General features: G+C 51.3%; 1 protein-coding gene across 2 annotated transcripts; it reads left to right on the plus strand.

Annotated features, from left to right (window-relative positions):
• Positions 1 to 1,153: 1,153 nt before the first annotated feature.
• emilin1 (elastin microfibril interfacer 1) lies at positions 1,154 to 20,301 on the plus strand. Of its 2 annotated transcripts, NM_001097401.1 has the most exon segments (9): positions 2,532 to 2,706; positions 10,548 to 10,673; positions 11,287 to 11,501; positions 12,072 to 14,228; positions 16,221 to 16,346; positions 16,627 to 16,644; positions 17,635 to 17,769; positions 18,852 to 19,279; positions 19,355 to 20,301. In NM_001097401.1, coding segments are annotated over 8 exon segments (3,162 nt in total). In that variant the 5' UTR covers positions 2,532 to 2,647; the 3' UTR covers positions 19,178 to 19,279; positions 19,355 to 20,301.
• Positions 20,302 to 22,620: the final 2,319 nt, after the last annotated feature.

Raw genomic sequence — 22,620 nt, forward strand, 5'->3', positions numbered from 1 at the left:
ACTTACTGTATATACGTTACATACGTGGGACTTACTGTATATACGTTACATACGTGGGACTTACTGTATATATGTTACATACGTGGGACTTACTGTATATATGTTACATACGTGGGACATACTGTATATATGTTACATACGTGGGACTTACTGTATATACGTTACATACGTGGGACTTACTGTATATATGTTACATACGTGGGACATACTGTATATATGTTACATACGTGGGACTTACTGTATATACGTTACATACGTGGGACATACTGTATATATGTTACATACGTGGGACATACTGTATATATGTTACATACGTGGGACATACTGTATATATGTTACATACGTGGGATGCATTGGCATTAGGTGAAGGGATGACTTCCATAGGGACATGTTCCTTTCAGGGTGCCATTGCTGGTTGCCAGGGCACACAGACCAGTTACAGTTGTGAGGTGCTATAGCGGCGGTGGGTTGGGGGGAATTAGTGGGGGAGAATGGGCTAATGGGGTACCTGGCCAAGTAGTATTGCCCTGGGCAGCATTTATTGCCCCTCCACGTGCAACTGACTGGCACTTAGTGACTCACATACAAATAATGGTGCCCCAGCCGGGGTGAGTTGTGCTGCTCGGTAGCCTGCGGGCACTGGCTATTGGCTGGAATTCTGGGGAAAGAATGCTGCCTGCTGATTGGCTGGATTGAGCACTAGTGCATAGGGGGATTTGGGTGGGGGTCCCTGTAACAGGCACCTCTTGTTCTACTTTTGTTCCAGCACCCAAGGGCATTTACCCTGTGCCTGGGCTACAGCACCGGGGGGGGGGTCACATGAGCACCGTAACCCCATAAAGCGCCCGCAGCCCCCCCAGAATCCAGGGGCACATTGGGCTCTTACAAGGACTGATACAAAGCCACATCTGGCTCATTAGGGCAAGTCTGGCCGAGGGGGGGGAGCCGGGGTTGCACAGTAGTGAGCATTGTGAGGGTTAATCTGGATCTAATCCTGAGAGCGGGGCAGGAAGTTGGCCAAGGGGGGGGGGGGGGGGGGGATTCTGCATCTTTCTCTCCTTTTAGGATTTCCCTCTCTCCTCCTCTCCTCCCCCTCCTGGTCAGTCTCTTGCTATGGGGGAATCTCATTACTGTCTCCTTGGAGTGCTGGATGCTGGCTGGGGTGGGCTCGGGCTGGGGGTCTCTCTGTGCTGGGGGTGACAGCAGTCAGGGGTGCAGGGGGAGATAACGACACCCCAACAATTAACTAAACTTCCCATCAAACTTATCCCGGGAACGAGAGCTGCAACTGGATCAGCACCGACCGACTGGGTCCATCTTTGCTTGTGTCTCTTCAACTACTCTCAGACGTGACCGCAGCTGGTGACGACAACAACTGTCTACAAATAGTAGCCCTGCAGTCTCACTGGGGAGTCCTGAGCGAGAACACACCGACGGGTCACGGGGCACATCTGGAACTGAGCACGACTGGTCCAGCTGGGAGCTTCATGGGCACTAACGCTGAGTTCTAATTGGACCTGGAGAGATATCAGAGCTAAGACCTGGGGAGACATCAGCACTGAGACCTGGGGAGACATAAGCACTGAGACCTGGGGAGACATCAGTACTGAGACCTGGGGAGACATCAGCATTGAGACCTGGGGAGACATCAGTACTGAGACCTGGAGAGACATCAGTACTGAGACCTGGAGAGACATCAGCATTGAGACCTGGGGAGACATCAGCACTGAGACAACTCTCACCAATGTGGAGATGTTGAGGAGATAGTAGAAGGGAGAGCACAAAATAGTCCCTCTCTGATCTAAAGGTGAGTGGGGGCTGCAGACTGTAACGGTTACGGAGTCTGTATGTTGGAGGCACATGATTGGAGGAACCAAGCCCACAAAGAAGTCCTGTGGATCTGCTTGGAGGAACCACCAGGGAGCATTTTCAGACTGCAGCTGAAGACCTTCCTCTGATGTGAGGATCTACTGACCACTTGGGGCTTCACTCTGATCTCTATGAGGTTCTATTGGCCACTGGAGACCTCACTCTGATCTCTATGAGGATCTACTGCCCACTGGCGACCTCACTCTGATCTCTATGAGGATCTATTGGCCACTGGAGACCTCACTCTGATCTCTGTAAAGATCTATTGGCCACTGGAGACCTCACTCTGATCTTTATGAGCATCTACTGGCCACTGGAGACCTCACTCTGATCTCTATGAGGATCTATTGGCCACTGGAGACCTCGCCCTGATCTCTATGAGGATATTTTGGCCACGGGAGACCTCGCTCTGATCTACAGCAGGATATAGAAACCACTGGAGAGGTCATTTGGTCTACATGTGGATATAGGGACTGCTGAAGGTGATTCTAATCCCTATACGTTCATACTGACCACTGAGGAAGGCTCATTTTGGATCAGTACCACTGATGTTCTGCTGAGAGACCGCTGGGTCTTTGCCGGGAGCTGTGGGATTATAATACATTGTGTCTCTTTCAGGCATTTGCTCTGCTGATTCTCAGCCCTAAAAATGGGCGTCAGGACTCTGTTGCTCCTACTCAGCTGTGTAATCTGTATAAATGTGAGGGGGGTGCACCCCACAAACTTCCCCTCCCGCTATAACCTTTATACGGGGGGAGCTGCCCCTCAAACCCAAGTGATGACTGCACAAGGGGTAACTCAGGCACAAAATGGACTTCGGGCGGCCAGCAGGCACAGGTAAGTACCCAGCATGCCAGTCATTTCATGTATAAAGCTTCTGAGGTACTGGGGGGGCCACTGGAGCTCCAGGTATTGGCCGTAGTGCAAACCACATGTGCTGATTCTCTGCAGCTGGAAAACGTGAGATCTGAACTACTACGTGAGCAGGGAGCCCAGGGGGTGGTACTCTACTCTGTATTGCTAGCAGGGAGCCCAGGGGGTGGTACTCTACTTTGTATGGCTAGCAGGGAGCCCAGGAGGTGGTACTCTACTTTGTATGGCTAGCAGGGAGCCCAGGGGGTGGTACTCTACTCTGTATTGCTAGCAGGGAGCCCAGGGGGTGGTACTCTACTCTGTATTGCTAGCAGGGAGCCCGGGGGGTGGTACTCTACTCTGTATTGCTAGCAGGGAGCCCAGGGGGTGGTACTCTACTCTGTATTGCTAGCAGGGAGCCCAGGGGGTGGTACTCTACTCTGTATTGCTAGCAGGGAGCCCAGGGGGTGGTACTCTACTCTGTATTGCTAGCAGGGAGCCCAGGGGGTGGTACTCTACTTTGTATGGCTAGCAGGGAGCCCAGGGGGTGGTACTGTACTCTGTATTGCTAGCAGGGAGCCCAGGGGGTGGTACTCTACTCTGTATTGCTAGCAGGGGAGCCCGGGGGGTGGTACTCTACTCTGTATTGCTAGCAGGGAGCCCAGGGGGTGGTACTCTACTCTGTATTGCTAGCAGGGAGCCCAGGGGGTGGTACTCTACTTTGTATGGCTAGCAGGGAGCCCAGGGGTGGTACTCTACTCTGTATTGCTAGCAGGGAGCCCAGGGGTGGTACTCTACTCTGTATTGCTAGCAGGGAACCCAGGGGGTGGTACTCTACTCTGTATTGCTAGCAGGGACGGGGGTGGTACTCTACTCTGTATTGCTAGCAGGGAGCCCAGGGGGTGGTACTCTACTTTGTATGGCTAGCAGGGAGCCCAGGGGGTGGTACTCTACTCTGTATTGCTAGCAGGGAGCCCAGGGGGGTGTACTCTACTCTGTATTGCTAGCAGGGAACCAGGGGTGGTACTCTACTCTGTATTGCTAGCAGGGAGCAGGGGGTGGTACTCTACTTTGTATTGCTAGCAGGGAACCAGGGGGTGGTACTCTACTCTGTATGGCTAGCAGGGAGCCCAGGGGTGGTACTCTACTCTGTATTGCTAGCAGGGAACCCAGGGGTGGTACTCTACTCTGTATTGCTAGCAGGGAAGCCCGGGAGTGGTACTCTACTCTGTAATTGCTAGCAGGGGAGCCCAGGGGGTGGTACTCTACTCTGTATTGCTAGCAGGGAGCCCAGGGGGTGGTACTCTACTTTGTATGGCTAGCAGGGAGGCCAGGGGGTGGTACTCTACTCTGTATTGCTAGCAGGGAGCCCGGGGGGTGGTACTCTACTCTGTATTGCTAGCAGGGAGCCCAGGGGGTGGTACTCTACTCTGTATTGCTAGCAGGGAGCCCGGGGGGTGGTACTCTACTCTGTATTGCTAGCAGGGAGCCCAGGGGGTGGTACTCTACTTTGTATTGCTAGCAGGGAACCCAGGGGGTGGTACTCTACTTTGTATTGCTAGCAGGGAACCCAGGGGGTGGTACTCTACTCTGTATTGCTAACAGGGAGCCTGGGGGGTGGTACTCTACTCTGAAGGAATGTATGAGAGTGGCCCTATGGGGGCAGGGCTTGGGCTAGGTGTGGGCGGGTCAGTCTGAGTCTGGTTATTATATAGAAGGAATGTATGAGAGTGGCCCTATGGGGGCAGGGCTTGGGATAGGTGTGGGCGGGTCAATCTGAGTCTGGTTATTATATAGAAGGAATGTATGAGAGTGGCCCTATGGGGGCAGGGCTCGGGATAGGTGTGGGCAGGTCAGTTGGAGTCTGGTTATTATGTAGGAAGAATGTATGAGAGTGGTCCTATGGGGGCAGGGCTTGGGCTAGGTGTGGGCGGGGCCAGTCTGGCTCGGGTTATTATACAGAAGGAATGTATGAGAGTGGCCCTATGAGGGGAGGGCTTGGGCTAGGTGTGGGCGAGGCCAGTCTTAGCCGGGTTATTATACAGAAGGAATGTATGAGAGTGGCCCTGTGGGGGCAGGGCTTGGGCTAGGTGTGGGCGGGTCAGTCTGAGTCTGGTTATTATGTAGGAGGAATGTATGAGAGTGGCCCTATGGGGGCAGGGCTTGGGCAAGGTGTGGGCGGATCAGTCGGAGTCTGGTTATTATGTAGGAGGAATGTATGAGAGTGGCCCTATGGGGGCAGGGCTTGGGCTAGGTGTGGGCGGGTCAGTCTGAGTCTGGTTATTATGTAGGAGGAATGTATGAGAGTGGCCCTATGGGGGCAGGGCTTGGGCTAGGTGTGGGCGGGTCAGTCGGAGTCTGGTTATTATGTAGGAGGAATGTATGAGAGTGGCCCTATGGGGGCAGGGCTTGGGCTAGGTGTGGGCGGGTCAGTCGGAGTCTGGTTATTATGTAGGAGGAATGTATGAGAGTGGCCCTATGGGGGCAGGGCTTGGGCTAGGTGTGGGCGGGTCAGTGTGGTTCGGGTTATTATATAGAAGGAATGTATGAGAGTGGCCCTATGGGGACAGGGCTTGGGCTAGGTGTGGGCGGGTCAGTCTGAGTCTGGTTATTATGTAGGAGGAATGTATGAGAGTGGCCCTATGGGGGCAGGGCTTGGGCTAGGTGTGGGCGGGTCAGTCTGAGTCTGGTTATTATGTAGGAGGAATGTATGAGAGTGGCCCTATGGGGGCAGGGCTTGGGCTAGGTGTGGGCGGGTCAGTCGGAGTCTGGTTATTATGTAGGAGGAATGTATGAGAGTGGCCCTATGGGGGCAGGGCTTGGGCTAGGTGTGGGCGGGTCAGTCTGAGTCTGGTTATTATGTAGGAGGAATGTATGAGAGTGGCCTATGGGGGCAGGGCTTGGGCTAGGTGTGGGCGGGTCAGTCTGAGTCTGGTTATTATGTAGGAGGAATGTATGAGTGGTCCTATGGGGGCAGGGCTTGGGCTAGGTGTGGGGGGTCAGTCTGAGTCTGGTTATTATGTAGGAGGAATGTATGAGTGGTCCTATGGGGGCAGGGCTTGGGCTAGGTGTGGGCGGGTCAGTCTGAGTCTGGTTATTATGTAGGAGGAATGTATGAGAGTGGCCCTATGGGGGCAGGGCTTGGGCTAGGTGTGGGTGGGTCAGTCTGAGTCTGGTTATTATGTAGGAGGAATGTATGAGTGGTCCTATGGGGACAGGGCTTGGGCTAGGTGTGGGCGGGTCAGTCTGAGTCTGGTTATTATATAGGAGGAATGTATGAGAGTGGCCCTATGGGGGCAGGGCTTGGGCTAGGTGTGGGCGGGTCAGTCGGAGTCTGGTTATTATGTAGGAGGAATGTATGAGAGTGGCCCTATGGGGGCAGGGCTTGGGCTAGGTGTGGGCGGGTCAGTCTGAGTCTGGTTATTATGTAGGAGGAATGTATGAGAGTGGCCCTATGGGGGCAGGGCTTGGGCTAGGTGTGGGCGGGTCAGTCTGAGTCTGGTTATTATGTAGGAGGAATGTATGAGTGGTCCAGCTCAGGGAGAGATCATTCGGACACGTGTTGTTTTCCTATTAAGCTCCGGGCTCAGAGCCAGGTTCCTAAAATAGAAAAATTGGGTTTTTCTTTCAGTTTGATGAGTTCATATTTATACAGAATATCTCCCCCCCCCCCCCCCCGTGTCTCTCTGCTGTCATTGGCCGGTTCTGCCCGACTGGGGGCCCAGACTCACATCCCCTCTGTCTGCACCCCGGAATCCACTGGTGGAACCTATGGAGCCCCACTGCAAAATCATCTAAGCCCCCCAACTCTGGGAATAAGACGTTATTGATATATGTACATTTATACTCTTATCATTCAGTGCCGGGGCCCCTATACCTGCTGGGGCCCCTATACCTGCTGGGGCCCCTATACCTGCTGGGGCCCCTATACCTGCTGGGGCCCCTATACCTGCTGGGACCCCTATACCTGCCGGGACCCCTATACCTGCTGGGACCCCTATACCTGCTGGGACCACTAAACCTCCTGGGCCCCCCATCTCTGCTTGGCCTATAATTACACCCCTGCCCCCCACTTCTCATACATCAGGGAACAGCTGGCCAACACAGGCCAATAAAAACTGCTGAAACAGTCCCTCCATGCCAAGTTTATTGGCTCGTGTATGGGGGGCCCCTCGGAGCTGTGGTGAGCAGCCCAGACTGGCAATCTGTGGGTTCTGGCAAATGCCAGGGGGGCTGTAAGGTGCCATAGGCAGTTACTGTTTATTGGGCTGGGGGGGCTGTTTGGGCCTCTTTGTAACTGCCATAGCTGGCAGTTAGGCAAATTGTGGGCAGCGGGACAGGGGCATTTGTGTCCAGTGGTGGAGGGGGGGGAGCACAAGTTCAGAGTTGGGGAGCAGTGGGGGGCTCGGATACATAACCTACACCCGGGCCAGGCTGCGGCTAGTTAAACCACTGGGATTAGCCCAATATGACCCAGCGTGTGGGTGGCCCAATCAGGCCCAGATCTGTTTATGTGGGGGGCCTGGCAGTGTATGGGTGCCTTGGGCGAGACACCCCCAATCCGATTGTGAGGGGCACAGCCAGACTGGCATTATGGCACCCCCAGAGCAGCCTGATGATTCCTCTCCCTTGTCCCCTCGCCCCATTCAGACGCACAAGGCACGAACCCCCCCCTTGCTGTTCCCAGACTCTAGTGCGCCCCCTGCCTGCAGGGCTGATCCACATAAGGGCTGTGATTAACCCTTTATGGCCTTATGGGGGGGTGCCACGTCCCCCAGTAACTATTGCATTTCCAGTCTGGCTCCTGAGATTAACCCTACGAGGGGGGAGGTGGATGTTGGGGGGGGGGTGTAACAGCTGGAGGGCCGCAGGTTGGACATCCCTGATGTAAATACTGGGAATGTGTAACAGCTGTTACTCGGGATAATACGTCCCTTTGTTACCTCTGAGGGGCCCCTTGGATACGGAGTCCCCGGCCCGGGGGTCCCATTCCCCCCACGCTGTTAGAAAACTTTGTGTCCTTTTTCAGCCTGAGTTACTATGTGACTGTGTTATATCAGCTGCCTCTGGCCCTGACACCCTGGGGCCCCAGTGGGGATTGGGGGGGGGGCCGGGAAGGGGATTGGGGGGGGCCTTATCAGGATTTGGGGATAATCGGCTGCATTTGGAGCCGGGAATAAAGAGCGGAGCTGGGAAATCTCTCTCATTTACGTCATTTATTTTATCTTGCGATTGCGTCGTGTTTTCCACTTCCTGATTACTCAGCCCCAAGGCCCCAAGGCCCCAAGGCCCGGGCAGCGCCGGCACCGACACGCTGGGCAGAACCGCTCATTCCTAGCGGGTCACATGCCTGTAACATGGGGGGAAGCGCCGCCGCCCAAGCCGCCAGTTAAAGGGAAAGTACGGGGCGTTAGAGGGAAAGTACGGGGCGTTAAAGGGAAAGTACGGGGCGTTAAAGGGAAAGTACGGGGCGTTAAAGGGAAAGTACGGGCGTTAAAGGGAAAGTACGGGGCGTTAAAGGGAAAGTACGGGGCGTTAAAGGGAAAGTACGGGCGTTAAAGGGAAAGTACGGGGCGTTAAAGGGAAAGTACCGGCGTTAAAGGGAAAGTACGGGGCGTTAAAGGGAAAAGTACGGGGCGTTAAAGGGAAAGTACGGCGTTAAAGGAAAGTACGGGCGTTAAAGGAAAGTACGGGCGTTAAAGGAAAGTACGGGGCGTTAAAGGGAAAGTACGGGGCGTTAAAGGGGGCGTTAAAGGGAAGTAGGCGTTAAAGGGAAAGTACGGGGCGTTAAAGGGAAAGTACGGGCGTTAAAGGGAAAGTACGGGGCGTTAAAGGGAAAGTACGGGCGTTAAAGGGAAAGTACGGGGCGTTAAAGGGAAAGTACGGGCGTTAAAGGGAAAGTACGGGGCGTTAAAGGGAAAGTACGGGGCGTTAAAGGGAAAGTACGGGGCGTTAAAGGGAAAGTACGGGCATTAAAGGAAAAGTACAGGGCGTTAAAGGGAAAGTACGGGGCGTTAAAGGGAAAGTACGGGCATTAAAGGGAAAGTACGGGCATTAAAGGAAAAGTACAGGGCGTTAAAGGGAAAGTGTTGCACTAACACAATTAAGCGACGGCGAGAGGTGAGAAACATAGAGAAATGGGGTTAAACCCCTGTATTTAGGTGCATAAAATGCACAGAGTGAGGGAAAAGTCGTAGTCGCAACAAAATAAGTCGCATTGAATAAGTTGCGGAAGGAAACGGGACAGATTCGCTCGTCACTAATCCTGCACTTTTCTCTATTTACTTATCTCCCTCCCCCACTTCTATTGTATTAAACTATCATTGGCTTAAAGGGTAAGTTCACCTTCCCAAAAAATGCTGTTCTCAGATTGTACAGCACAAATAATTCCTGTTACAGTCGGTACATTTCCCAGCAGCCCCTTCAGCCCCTACTGAACATGTTCCCTGAGCGTTACTAATGTCTGTCTCATAGCAACTGTTACATTAAGCACATTAGTCGGTCCATTTCCCAGCAGCCCCTTCAGCCCCTACTGAACATGTTCCCTGAGCGTTACTAACGTCTGTCCCATAGCAACTGTTACATTAAGCACATTAGTCGGTCCATTTCCCAGCAGAAGGGAGACCCAATACCCAGTACCAAGCGCAGTGACAGCCCCAGACCCTGTTTACAGAGAGAAATGTAATTTTAGGAAGGACAGAACCCACCGGGGCATTTAATCCAAACAGTTTACACCAACAATTCACATTTCATGTCAAACATCCCCCAACAATAACAGGCAGTAAATCTGCTCCTATAAACACATGGGGAAGAGTGATGGCTCCTGGGGGGGCAGATTCCATTCCCAGAGACAGGCTGGGGTGATTTATATCCCTGGGGGTCTCTCCCACTGCTCCCATGTGGGGATCATGTGCCCCCCTTACTGGGCAGGTTCTTTTGCCCCTGGAACCATCCCTAGTGTGTCCGGTTGCTCATTCCCATTGCCCCCCCCCAGACCCGGCCAACTGCCCCCCCGAGAAACCAACACTGAGGTGCATTGCCCTCTCCATAGCTAATAATAATGTCTAATAGGTCTATATAGTGATAACTGATCCAATGTATTCCGTTTGGGTGGCACAGCGGGTGGCATTGGTGCCCATCAGTGCCATATAGTCAAGGGCCTGAGTGTGACTGGTGCATTGTGTGATTAATAGGGAAGAAATATATAGGAAAGATGGAATATTCTCCCACTATCCAATCACAGGTGAGGATTCACTGGGTCCGGTGTGCGCAGTTGGACAATTGGTTGTGAGGAACCCTGCACCTTCAAGGGGGTATTGGGACTACTCCAGTCATAAAGTGGGCAGGGCTTGCAGGTACAGGTCATAAAGTGGGCAGGGCTTGCAGGTACAGGTCATAAAGTGGGTAGGGCTTGTAGGTACAGGTCATAAAGTGGGTAGGGCTTGTAGGTACAGGTCATAAAGGTGTTACCCCCCTTGGGGTTAATCAGTGCAGGGGAGTCTGATCCGCAGACAGGGGGAAAGGGATCCGGGCAAACAGTTCAATTGGGGGAGGAGCCCTCATTTGCATATAAAACAGCTGGAATTCTGGGAAGGAAACCAAGTTTCGCTCATCACATTCCCATGGAGCGCAGTGCCCCCCCCCCTCCCAGGAAACTATTGGGCCCAGTGAGGGTTTCATGGCAGAAACACGGGGAGAGTAGGGTGCCTGGTACTTGGTGCCAATGAGTAAAGGGGGGCTCCCCAATAGAAAGCAATGAGAACAGTAACAAGAGGGCTGATTTGTATATGGCCCTGGTCCCTGACGGACTCTCTGCTGCCCCCTAGGAACTGGTGCGCATACGTGGTGACTCGGACAGTTAGTTGTATGGTGGAGGATGGAGCCGAGGCCTATGTGAAGCCCGAATATCAACCGTGTACCTGGGGGCAGATTCAGTGCCCACGCTCTGTCATGTAAGTATAAGTAGCTGCTACATAACATATATATATATACAGTATATACACTTCATATAACTCACCTGTGGGGGCCCAGCAGTGAGAAAAGCTCAGTAAAGCACACAATGTATCTGCATATTTGTGTTCATTTTTGGGAGTAGAAGCTGCCATACTGCCATAAAATATAGCTTAAAGCCTAGCAGGACAGTGCCCTCTGGTGGCCAAATTACAATGGCTAAATTTATTGGCAACTAGACCCACAGCTGGGCAGTGCTCTGTAGTCAATGGAGGAATAGATACAGATGTTTCACAGGGGTAACCGGTTGTAGTTCCACAGGGGTAACTGGTTGTGGTTACACAGGGGGTAACTGGTTGTGGTTACACAGGGGTAACTGGTTGTAGTTCCACAGGGGTAACTGGTTGTGGTTACACAGGGGTAACTGGTTGTAGTTCCACAGGGGGTAACTGGTTGTGGTTACACAGGGGTAACTGGTTGTGGTTACACAGGGGTAACTGGTTGTAGTTCCACGGGGGTAACTGGTTGTAGTTACACAGGGGTAACTGGTTGAGAAGACAGGTTCCGCCCAGTGGAGTTGGGCTTTTTCCCATGTAACTCTGTTCTGCCCATCAGGTACCGGAGCTACATGAGACCACGATACAGAGTGGCCTACAAGACGGTATCAGACATGGAGTGGAAGTGCTGTCACGGCTACTCTGGGGACGACTGTATGGACGGCCCAGCAGGAACCCTGCAAATTACTACCTCCAAGCCCAGACCCAAGCCTGTGAGGCCAAACCTGTCCGGGTCCAGCGGCGGGAACTCATTGAGTGGCTCCAGAGGAGAAAGTGAGTCCAGATCAACTAGAAACTCATCTGTCTCTTTCCTTGGGCTATTTTTCTATTGTAGGTGACTTGCTGAGCACCACGTGGGTCTCTCTGGGTTCAGTGTCGGACTGGCCAGGATACCAGGAAAACTCCCGGTGGGCCCAGGGGTCAGTGGGCCCTCCTGCTCTTGACCATTTAGCCTGTTTCATGGTCATTCCCTATTTCTGAATGGGAATAAAGAGGAGAAATAGGTGGAAGAATAGATGCAGCATGTAAATAAAAGAGACTGGGAGAATAAAGAGGTTGGGTGAGGAAAGGAGGACAGATGGTTTGGAGAGTGGGCCTATGGTCTAAGGTTTTCTGGTGGCCCCTGAAACTGTCTGGGTTCATATCTTGGTGGGACTTAGAAAGGAGTAGCCATTGGGCATGTGTGGCAGCATTGCATGGATGTAACACGTGGGCACAGGTACTGGCACCGTGCCACCAACAGGTCCATTAGATACCTCTTCTGGGATCTTCTAGTTCTTCTGATATAACCAAAGAGAAATGGATGTCACTTCTTCACTCACTCTCTGCATTTTTTCTCCTCAGCTTCGGGGCAAGGGGACTCAGAAATGGTGAAAAAGCTGGAAGACAAGGTCCAGCAGTTGAGCAGGGAGCTGCAGAGCTTGCAATCCACCATGCAAGGGCTGCATGAGAAGTACCAGTCAGAGATCCGACTGACCGTGGAGACTGCCCTCAATGGGAAGCAACTGTCAGACTCGGGTTCAGGGCAGCCTGGCATGAAGGACACCCTCAATGACCTACAGAGGCAACTGACTGAGTTGGACAACAGAATCACCTCTCAGGAGCTTGACAACCTGAATAATAAAAACGACAAGCATTCGGGTGTTACAGACAACACCATGACCCAGAAGCTCACAGAGCTAAGAGCAGACATCCTGAAGGAAGTGGAGAGGAGGATGCAGCAGTCCTGCTCCGCTTGCCTATCTGGGGTGGAAGGCTTCCGCAACCAGCAGAATGAGGACAGGGACCGTATGAAAGGTCTAGAGAAACTCATCAATTCCATAGATCAAAGGAACAGGGAGGCCGTTGAGAAGATGCAAGCACATCTGGTGGAGGTTTCCAATCGGATGCCCAAGGACTGCTGCGCTGATGTGGCCGATCTCCACAGAAAAGTAGACGACATGGAAACCAAGTCCGAGACCCTCTCTGGGTCAGTCATTGCGCTAACTGTGCGTATGGACAACCAGTTGGGAGGTGGAGACGGTGCAGGAAATTCTATAAAGGGCCAAAACTTGAACAACCGCCTAGAATACATAGAGGGCAAGATGAACACCACGCAGAGAAGCCTAGAGGATCAATATTATCATTACAGGAACGACATCCAGAACTACCTGCAGGAAGAAATTCACAAACTGAGGACTGATTTGGAAGACCGCATCAATAACAATGAGGAGAAGATAAATATTCTTCTGTCTGAACTAGTGAACAACTCCGCAGACTCAGTAGGTCAGACCATGACCAACTTGGCGCTGGATATAGAGTCCCTCAAGAACATGCAGGGAAGGAATGACGGCTTGCTCGACGACATTGTCCAGGACATGGAAAATCTAAAGCAACAGGTAACCGACACCGCCGACAGTTGTGCCGATCAGTGCAGCAGCGGAAGTTCCGAGGTGAAGAACACCGTCCGTGAAGTAGAGAAGAGAGTCAAGGCCAACGAAGACAAGATTCATAGCATCACTTTGGAGATCTCAGACCTACGGCTGTCTGGAAACTCATTACAAGACACTCTTACGGGCTTGGAGGATGAACTGACAAATGTCAAGGCCTTAGCAGAAGCCAACGCAGAGTCTCTCATCAAAATGTCTTCTGACGTGAGCGAAACATACGATTCGGCAAGCAGAGACATTTCCCAGTATCAGAACAAGACCAACGGAAAGATGGTCGACCTAGAGAACAGCATAAAGTCCCTCACTAGGATGATCCAGTTTGATTACAAGAGTTGTGGGCAGGTATGTTCCAATCTGCAGGAGGAGGTTGGGAAACTGAAGGAACAGGTGGCCGAATGTACGGGCATTTGCCGTCTCATCCAGAAGAAAACAGAGGAGGGCAAAGAACAGTCCGGCTCCAATAAGCCTCTAGATGGGTTCAGTGTATTTGGGGGAAGCTCCAACGTTGATCTCAAATCGATGCAAGGAGAGCTATCCAACATTATTGTGTCCTTTAGTTCCATCAACGACACCATCAAAGACCTTCAGGAGACAGTTGGGAAGCACCAGACAGACATCCTTGAGCTGGGCACCACCAAAGACAAAATAATCACCGAGATCAATAAGATCCAGGAGGAGGTGACAGATCACATAGGGGACAACACAGAGAAGTTCGATAACGTTCACAAAGAGATCGAACGGTTCCAGACCACGGTATTGGAGGAGACACAAGACTGTAGACGTTCTGCCAGTTTCCTGGAGGAGAGGGTCTCCAAGCTGGAGAACATGTGTGTGAAGCTGGACACGGTGGCAGGGAGCTTGAGCAAGATCAAGGAGAACCTCAACAAACACGTGTCTGGCCTGTGGAACTGTGTCCAGGAGGTTAATAGCACCCTGCGCACCCATAGCGCTTGGTTTGAGAAGCTCCACAGCAGCCAACTGAATGGAATCCACAAGAGGATAAACACCCTGAACAGCTCCGTGTTGGTCCTGTCTTCTGAGTTCCAGAACTTCACCCTCCAAGACTTCATGGGTGAGGCATTTTATGATACCTAGAACACACCTAGCACAACACAATGAAGTCAGTGTGTATCAGGGTCAGACTGGGGTTCCTGGGCCCAATATATACCAGTGTGAGCCCAATATATACCAGTGCGAGCCCGATATATACCAGTGCGAGCCCGATATATACCAGTGAGAGCCCGATATATACCAGTGTGAGCCCGATATATACCAGTGTGAGCCCAATATATACCAGTGCGAGCCCAATATATACCAGTGCGAGCCCAATATATACCAGTGTGAGCCCAATATATACCAGTGTGAGCCCAATATATACCAGTGTGAGCCCAATATATACCAGTGAGAGCCCAATATATACCAGTGCGAGCCCAATATATACCAGTGCGAGCCCAATATATACCAGTGCGAGCCCAGTATATACCAGTGTGAGCCCAATATATACCAGTGCGAGCCCAATATATACCAGTGCGAGCCCGATATATACCAGTGCGAGCCCGATATATACCAGTGCGAGCCCAATATATACCAGTGTGAGCCCAATATATACCAGTGCAAACCCAATATATACCAGTGCAAACCCAATATATACCAGTCTGAGCCCAATATATACCAGTGCAAACCCAATATATACCAGTCTGAGCCCAATATATACCAGTGTGAGCCCGATATATACCAGTGCGAGCCCGATATATACCAGTGCGAGCCCGATATATACCAGTGCGAGCCCGATATATACCAGTGCGAGCCTAATATATACCAGTGCGAGCCCAATATATACCAGTGCGAGCCCAATATATACCAGTGTGAGCCCAATATATACCAGTGCAAACCCAATATATACCAGTCTGAGCCCAAAATATACCAGTGCGAGCCCATATATACCAGTGCGAGCCCGATATATACCAGTGCGAGCCCCGATATATACCAGTGCGAGCCCGATATATACCAGTGCGAGCCCAATATATACCAGTCTGAGCCCAATATATACCAGTGCGAGCCCAATATATACCAGTGCGAGCCCAATATATACCAGTGCGAGCCCAATATATACCAGTGCGAGCCCAGTATATACCAGTGCGAGCCCAATATATACCAGTGTGAGCCCAATATATACCAGTGTGAGCCCAGTATATACCAGTGTGAGCCCAATATATACCAGTGTGAGCCCAGTATATACCAGTATGAGACCAATATATACCAGTGTGAGCCCAATATATACCAGTGCGAGCCCAATATATACCAGTGCGAGCCCAATATATACCAGTGCGAGCCCAGTATATACCAGTGTGAGCCCAATATATACCAGTGTGAGCCCAGTATATACCAGTATGAGACCAATATATACCAGTGTGAGCCCAATATATACCAGTGTGAGCCCAATATATACCAGTGCGAGCCCAATATATACCAGTGCGAGCCCGATATATACCAGTGCGAGCCCGATATATACCAGTGTGAGCCCGATATATACCAGTGTGAGCCCGATATATACCAGTGCGAGCCCAATATATACCAGTGCGAGCCCAATATATACCAGTGTGAGCCCAGTATATACCAGTGTGAGCCCAATATATACCAGTGTGAGCCCAATATATACCAGTGCGAGCCCAATATATACCAGTGTGAGCCCAATATATACCAGTATATACCAATATTTCAAGGTACAATATATACTGAAGGGCGACAACATGGTCCCACAAATGAATTAAAGCTATTTAATATTAAAGACACGCCCAGTGGTGGGAGGGGCTTACTATTCACAACTTATTTCTATTTTTACACTGATTGTGAAGGTTTAAGGGTGGAAGGGACTCCGCCGGCCAAAAACAATATCTCTTTGTTCCAGTCTTTCAGTATTGGGCTCACGTGGGAGTATACTGCCCCCTAAAGGTCAGACTTCTCACATTCAGCCATTTTCTGTTTCATGGATAGTTACCCTCTGTGGCCCTTGCACATCCCCCCCCCCCTCATGCAGCTGTCACAGAGACCTCTCTCATTGTAGGACCCCCCGGGCTTCCTGGCCCCCCAGGCCCTCAGGGAAAACAAGGAGTTCCAGGTCCACAAGGACCTCCAGGACCCTCAGGAAAAGATGGTGCCCAAGGCAAACAGGGCCCGGTGGGACCCCCAGGTAAGGAATAAAGGATATTTTGGAAATAAACATAATTATAAGAAATAATATCGTTTTTACCCCCTAAATGCCCCATTTCTCATTAATATACAGAGTAATGTATTAAAAGGCCCCAATTGTAGTAAATCATAGCATCCAATCAGATGTTTGCTTTCAGTTAATGCTACTTGCTAATTGGTTGCTATGGGTTACTGGACTTTACATTGGCTAAATAACCCCGTGTAACCGTGTGGGAAGGGGTTAATGTATCTCATTCTTATTTCTCTCTCTTTTGCTCCAGGTCTGCGAGGAGAACAAGGTACCGCAATGGGAAATATCACCCAGCAAATGGCCCCCGTGGGATAAATGCCCCCTCCCTGGGCAATAGGGAACTCATTTACATGCCCAGCTGGCACAGTTAATGCCCAGTGACCCCCCCCCCCGCTTTTCTAAACACTAATGTAAATGGGACAGTGTGCCTTTAAATAGATAACCCCGCCCCCCCAGAGAATCAGAACTATGGGCCTGACAGGAAACTATTTAATGAAAGGTCCGCCTTGTGCTGAATTTAATGGGTTAATGGGTTTCCTTTATTACTGTCATTTACGGGAATATTTCCTGCTATTTAATTCTGGTTGATTATGGAAACTCGCCAGGAAAGGGGATTTTTTTTCATGTGTGTACGGCAGCCCCCCTCCATCCTGGCACTGCCCCCCCCCCCCCGGATCATTTGCAATTGGTCTTCATTTGTTATTTTATTTTTTTCGGTTATTTAGCTTTTGGTTTATCCACTCTCTAGTGTGGTATTTCAGCAGCAATCTGGTTGCTAGGGTCCTAATTACCCTAGCAACCAGGCAGAGGTTTGAACGAGAGATGGGAATATCAATAGGGAAAGATAGGAAATAAAAAGTAACAATAACAATAAAACTGGAGCCTCACAGAGCAATAGGGTTTGGCTGCCGGGGTCAGTGACCCCCATTTGAAAGCTGCAAAGAGGCAGAGGAGGAAGAGGCACATAATGCAAAAAATATAACAAATAAATAATGAAGACCAATTGCAAAGTTGCTAGGAATAGGCCATTCTATAACATGATGGAGAACCGCCCTTTTAACATCTCACTGCAGCCAATAGGAGCCCCTCTCTCACTCCTTGTACCCAATATACCCCTCTCAGGAGGGCAACAACAATCCATAGTAACTGGGGTAGATACAAGTCCATCACGTTTGCCCCTCGACCCTATGTATAATCAGCCAGAGGGAGGGGAACACCCTGATTTATAATAATAATGTGCCTTGTGTGTCCCCTGCAGGTCCAATAGGGGAGTCGGCCATTGCCCCAAACATTGCCTTCTCCGCTGCCCTCACTTACCCCCAGCTGGACCCCGGAACCATCATCTTTGATAAAGTCCTGGTGAATGATGGCAACGCCTACGATCCGACCAGCGGTAAGTGCCACCCTGGGCGCCAACCAACACTCACCCACCACACTGGGCTCGGCCCGTTATGTCTATAAGAAGAGAAGGTTGTTGGGGAAAGGGAGAGGGAAAGAGAAGTAAGGGGTACAGAGGGTGGGGTAAAGTCGCTATGTAGGTGGAAACTCACCAGCGCTCTGTAAGGCAATGTCACTTGCCCCCCTCTGGTGCAACACTCGCTGGGGCAACACATGGTGCCCAAATCCTTCTACCACCAATATCATTTGCACTGCCTTCTGCTGCCATATTCCCCTCTGTACCTTATATATATACCCTTTGTACCCCATATACTGTATATACACCCTCTGTACCCCATATATATACACCCTCTGTACCCCATATATATACACCCTCTGTACCCCATATATATATATACACCCTCTGTACCCCATATACTGTATATACACCCTCTGTACCCCATATATATACACCCTCTGTACCCCATATATATACACCCTCTGTACCCCATATATATATATATACCCTTTGTACCCCATATACTGTATATACACCCTCTGTACCCCATATATATACACCCTCTGTACCCCATATATATACACCCTCTGTACCCCATATATATATATACACCCTCTGTACCCCATATACTGTATATACACCCTCTGTACCCCATATATATACACCCTCTGTACCCCATATACTGTATATATACCCTCTGTACCCCATATACTGTATAAACACCCTCTGTATCCCATATATATACACCCTCTGTACCCCATATATATACACCCTCTGTACCCCATATACTGTATATACACCCTCTGTACCCCATATATATACACCCTTTGTACCCCATATACTGTATATACACCCTCTGTACCCCATATATATACACCCTCTGTACCCCATATACTGTATAAACACCCTCTGTATCCCATATATATACACCCTCTGTACCCCATATATATATACACCCTCTGTACCCCATATACTGTATATATACCCTCTGTAACCCATATATACCCTCTGTACCCCATATATACCCTCTGTACCCCGTATCTTACTAATGCCCGGGTACCACACATGTTACGTTCCAGGTATCTTCACGGCTCCGCTGAGTGGCCGATACTTTATCAGCGGGATCCTGACCGGGTACCAGAATGAGAAGCTGGAGGCGGTGCTGTCCAAGTCCAACACTGGCATTGCCCGTACGGATTCTGCCGGCTATGAGCCCGAGGGCCTGGAGAAGCCCCTTGTGGAGAACAAGACCACGCCAGGCTCGCTGGGCATCTTCAATATCATTCTGCAGCTGAACGCCGGCGAGACGCTCTGCATAGACTTGGTGATGGGCAGAGTCGGGCACTCGGGGGAGCCCCTCACCGTATTCAGCGCCATCTTGCTCTATGAGGAGGAGGAGATCTAACAGGACGTTGGCCCTGTGCCCTTCTGGGCTGGCACCGTCTCCTCCCTACGGGGCTGGCACCGTCTCCTTCCTACGGGGTTGGCACCGTCTCCTTCCTACGGGGTTGGCACCGTCTCCTTCCTACGGGGCTGGCACCGTCTCCTCCCTACGGGGCTGGCACCGTCTCCTTCCTACGGGGTTGGCACCGTCTCCTTCCTACGGGGCTGGCACCGTCTCCTTCCTACGGGGTTGGCACCGTCTCCTTCCTACGGGGTTGGCACCGTCTCCTTCCTACGGGGCTGGCACCATCTCCTCCCTACGGGGCTGGCATCGTCTCCTTCCTACGGGGTTGGCACCGTCTCCTTCCTACGGGGCTGGCACCATCTCCTTCCTACGGGGCTGGCACCATCTGCTACGGGGGCGGCACCAGGAAGCCATTTGTACCAGTGACATGTTGCCCTTGTAAATGGCTTTTTTACCTCTGTGTTTTTTTATTTAAATTCTATTTTATATCAATGAGGAGAAACCCCCCCGGAATGTTCTGCAGGGGGGGCACAGTTACGCGGGCATAGGAACCCCATATCACTACTTATATATCGGCATCCTACGGCACATTGGGTACATACATGGGGGGACACAAAGTTTTGGGGTATCAGTTTGGCACACTCACAGCCTGGCACCCATATACATCACTGCTTCTGCTTTGCCCATTGGGCTCCCACAGACTGAGGCACCGAGGCCCAACACATTGGTTCTGTACTGTATGGAGCGACTACGGAGAGACTTCCTGCCCCCCATCTGGTACCCCCCGAGCAGCCATTCATTGTCACTCAGATGGGGAGGCCCCGCCCTGGGGTAACATGCAGCCGGGGGTACTGGATCTACAGACAGAACCCAAGTGGGTCATACAGGCTCCCAACAGGAACACTGGGCCAGGGCTTGGGATTTGATGGGTGCTTGGGTGGCATTGGGGGGGATCCATCATCCAGAAAGAAACCCATTCCCAGTGCCAGCCACCCATCAGGTGCCCACCCAGTGCCCGCCAATGACTTGGGATATCAGCGCAAAAAGCCATCGGTTTCACCAGAAATTTGGTTAAAAAAGTGAATTCAATGTCCAATAATAAAGAGCCCAATTGTTACACAGGGAGGTCTTGTTACTGGGGGCGAGAGGGGAACAGGTAGGCCCTTTAATTGGCTGCCCCACAGGCTGAGTAATCACAATATGCACAGAGCTGATTGGCCAAACTTTTGGGACTGCATGAGAAAGGAGGCGGGGCAGTATCCCTTCCTGTCAGCTGATGAGTGGCCAATCAGATTCACACTATGAAGCAACCAAGCTTTAGATTTAATGCAGTCACAGGGAATATTGGGCCCAGTTGGTTCTGAGCATCTCACTGCCGGTACTGATGGGTTCCGCTCATGAGTGCAAAGTCTGAATTATTGGGAGCAAATCCCTAGGGATCCTCCCGGGCCTGGAATTACACAGGAATCTTGTCTGAGATGGAAGATATTGAGGCGGATCCTGATTGGGTAACTAAAGGGTCCGGTGGAGTGTGATTGGGCCTTGTGTATGGGTGCAATTCTAGGCTCTTTACTTGTTGGAAAACTAAACAGCAGATGCCTCCTGAGACCCAAGGAGAGAATCCTGGTGGCATGTTGGGGGGAAACTGTGGGGGGGAGATGTATACCTTCTTGCCCTACTGTCTCCATCTTACCCTACTGTCTCCATCTTGTCCTACTGTCTCCACCTTGCCCTACTGTCTCCATTTTGCCCTACTGTCTCCATCTTGCCCTACTGTCTCCATCTTGTCCTACTGTCCCCATCTTGCCCTACTGTCTCCATTTTGCCCTACTGTCTCCATCTTGCCCTACTGTCTCCATCTTGCCCTACTGTCCCCATCTTGCCCTACTGTTTCCTTCTTGCCCTACTGTCTCCATCTTGCCCTACTGTCCCCATCTTGCCCTACTGTCTCCATCTTGCCCTACTGTTTCCTTCTTGCCCTACTGTCTCCATCTTGCCCTACTGTCCCCATCTTGCCCTACTGTCTCCATCTTGCCCTACTGTCCCCATCTTGCCCTACTGCCTACATCTTGCCCTACTGTCCCCATCTTGCCCTACTGTCCCCATCTTGCCCTACTGTCTCCATCTTGCCCTACTGTCTCCATCTTGCCCTACAGTCCCCATCTTGCCCTACTGTCTCCATCTTGCCCTACTGTCTCCATCTTGCCCTACTGTCTCCATCTTGCCCTACAGTCCCCATCTTGCCCTACTGTCCCCATCTTGCCCTACTGTCTCCATCTTGCCCTACTGTCTCCATCTTGCCCTACTGTCTCCATCTTGCCCTACTGTCTCCATCTTGCCCTACTGTTTCCTTCTTGCCCTACTGTCCCCATCTTGCCCTACTGTCCCCATCTTGCCCTACTGTCTCCATCTTGCCCTACTGTCTCCATCTTGCCCTACTGTCTCCATCTTGCCCTACTGTTTCCTTCTTGCCCTACTGTCTCCATCTTGCCCTACAGTCCCCATCTTGCCCTACTGTCTCCATCTTGCCCTACTGTCTCCACCTTGCCCCACTGTCCCGTCTCCATCTTGCCCCACTGTCCCGTCTCCATCTTGCCCTACTGTCTCCATCTTGCCCAATGCAGTGCCACGCTACAGGATTACAGGGCACTGACACCCAAAGCCTTAGCATGTGCCTATCCGGTCGCACTGTCATGTGATTTTCTATGGAATAAAGCCTGAGCCATATTTTATTTTTACTGAATCAGCATTTCCTGAGTTTCCTTACCCTCAGCTTCTGTGTGCGGCACAGCGACTGGCACAGCGAGATAAAGGCAAAGCTAACCTTATACTGATACGTACACATATATTCCTTCCCCTGTAGGCAAACCCCTACAGTAAGGAACCCCTTCCTATGCTGATGGTGAAATCTCCTTTCCTCCCCCCCAATGAATCACACAGAGCACCTTTCCCCTAATATACAGTACAGGACCCCTCCCCACCCTGTGTATTAGAGGGGATATTTGCCCTACAGGTAACTTCAGCCCAAAGACACTTGGAATTAACAGCTTCATTGCCGTGGGGATCTGCCCCAGTCTGGAATCTCAAGAGGCTCCTCATTGGCTAATGATAGAGATCTAACACGGAATATTCCCGGCGCCCAGTCTCAGCCCAGAGGCGCTTCCCTGTCGGAAGGCTACAAATTACCCTGCACAGCTGCTACTTATCATTACGAGGCGCAATTACTGGACAATTTGCCCCGGGCCGGACAGAATGTGTCGCTGCTCGTTAGCTCCAACCGGCAGTGACTGGAACTGCCCCTACGGAATGTGACTGCGGAGTCAGTTATCTGGGGCCCATTCCTTACACCCGTGTATCGGGGGGCAGCGATGCTGGGGGTGGGGGGCTATAAGCCAGTCCCTGCAGGTTATTGTAGTTTTGCTGCTTCAGGTTCAGCAGAG

This window comes from Xenopus tropicalis, chromosome 5 (assembly GCF_000004195.4).
Source record: "Xenopus tropicalis strain Nigerian chromosome 5, UCB_Xtro_10.0, whole genome shotgun sequence".
Lineage (NCBI taxonomy): Eukaryota > Metazoa > Chordata > Amphibia > Anura > Pipidae > Xenopus > Xenopus tropicalis.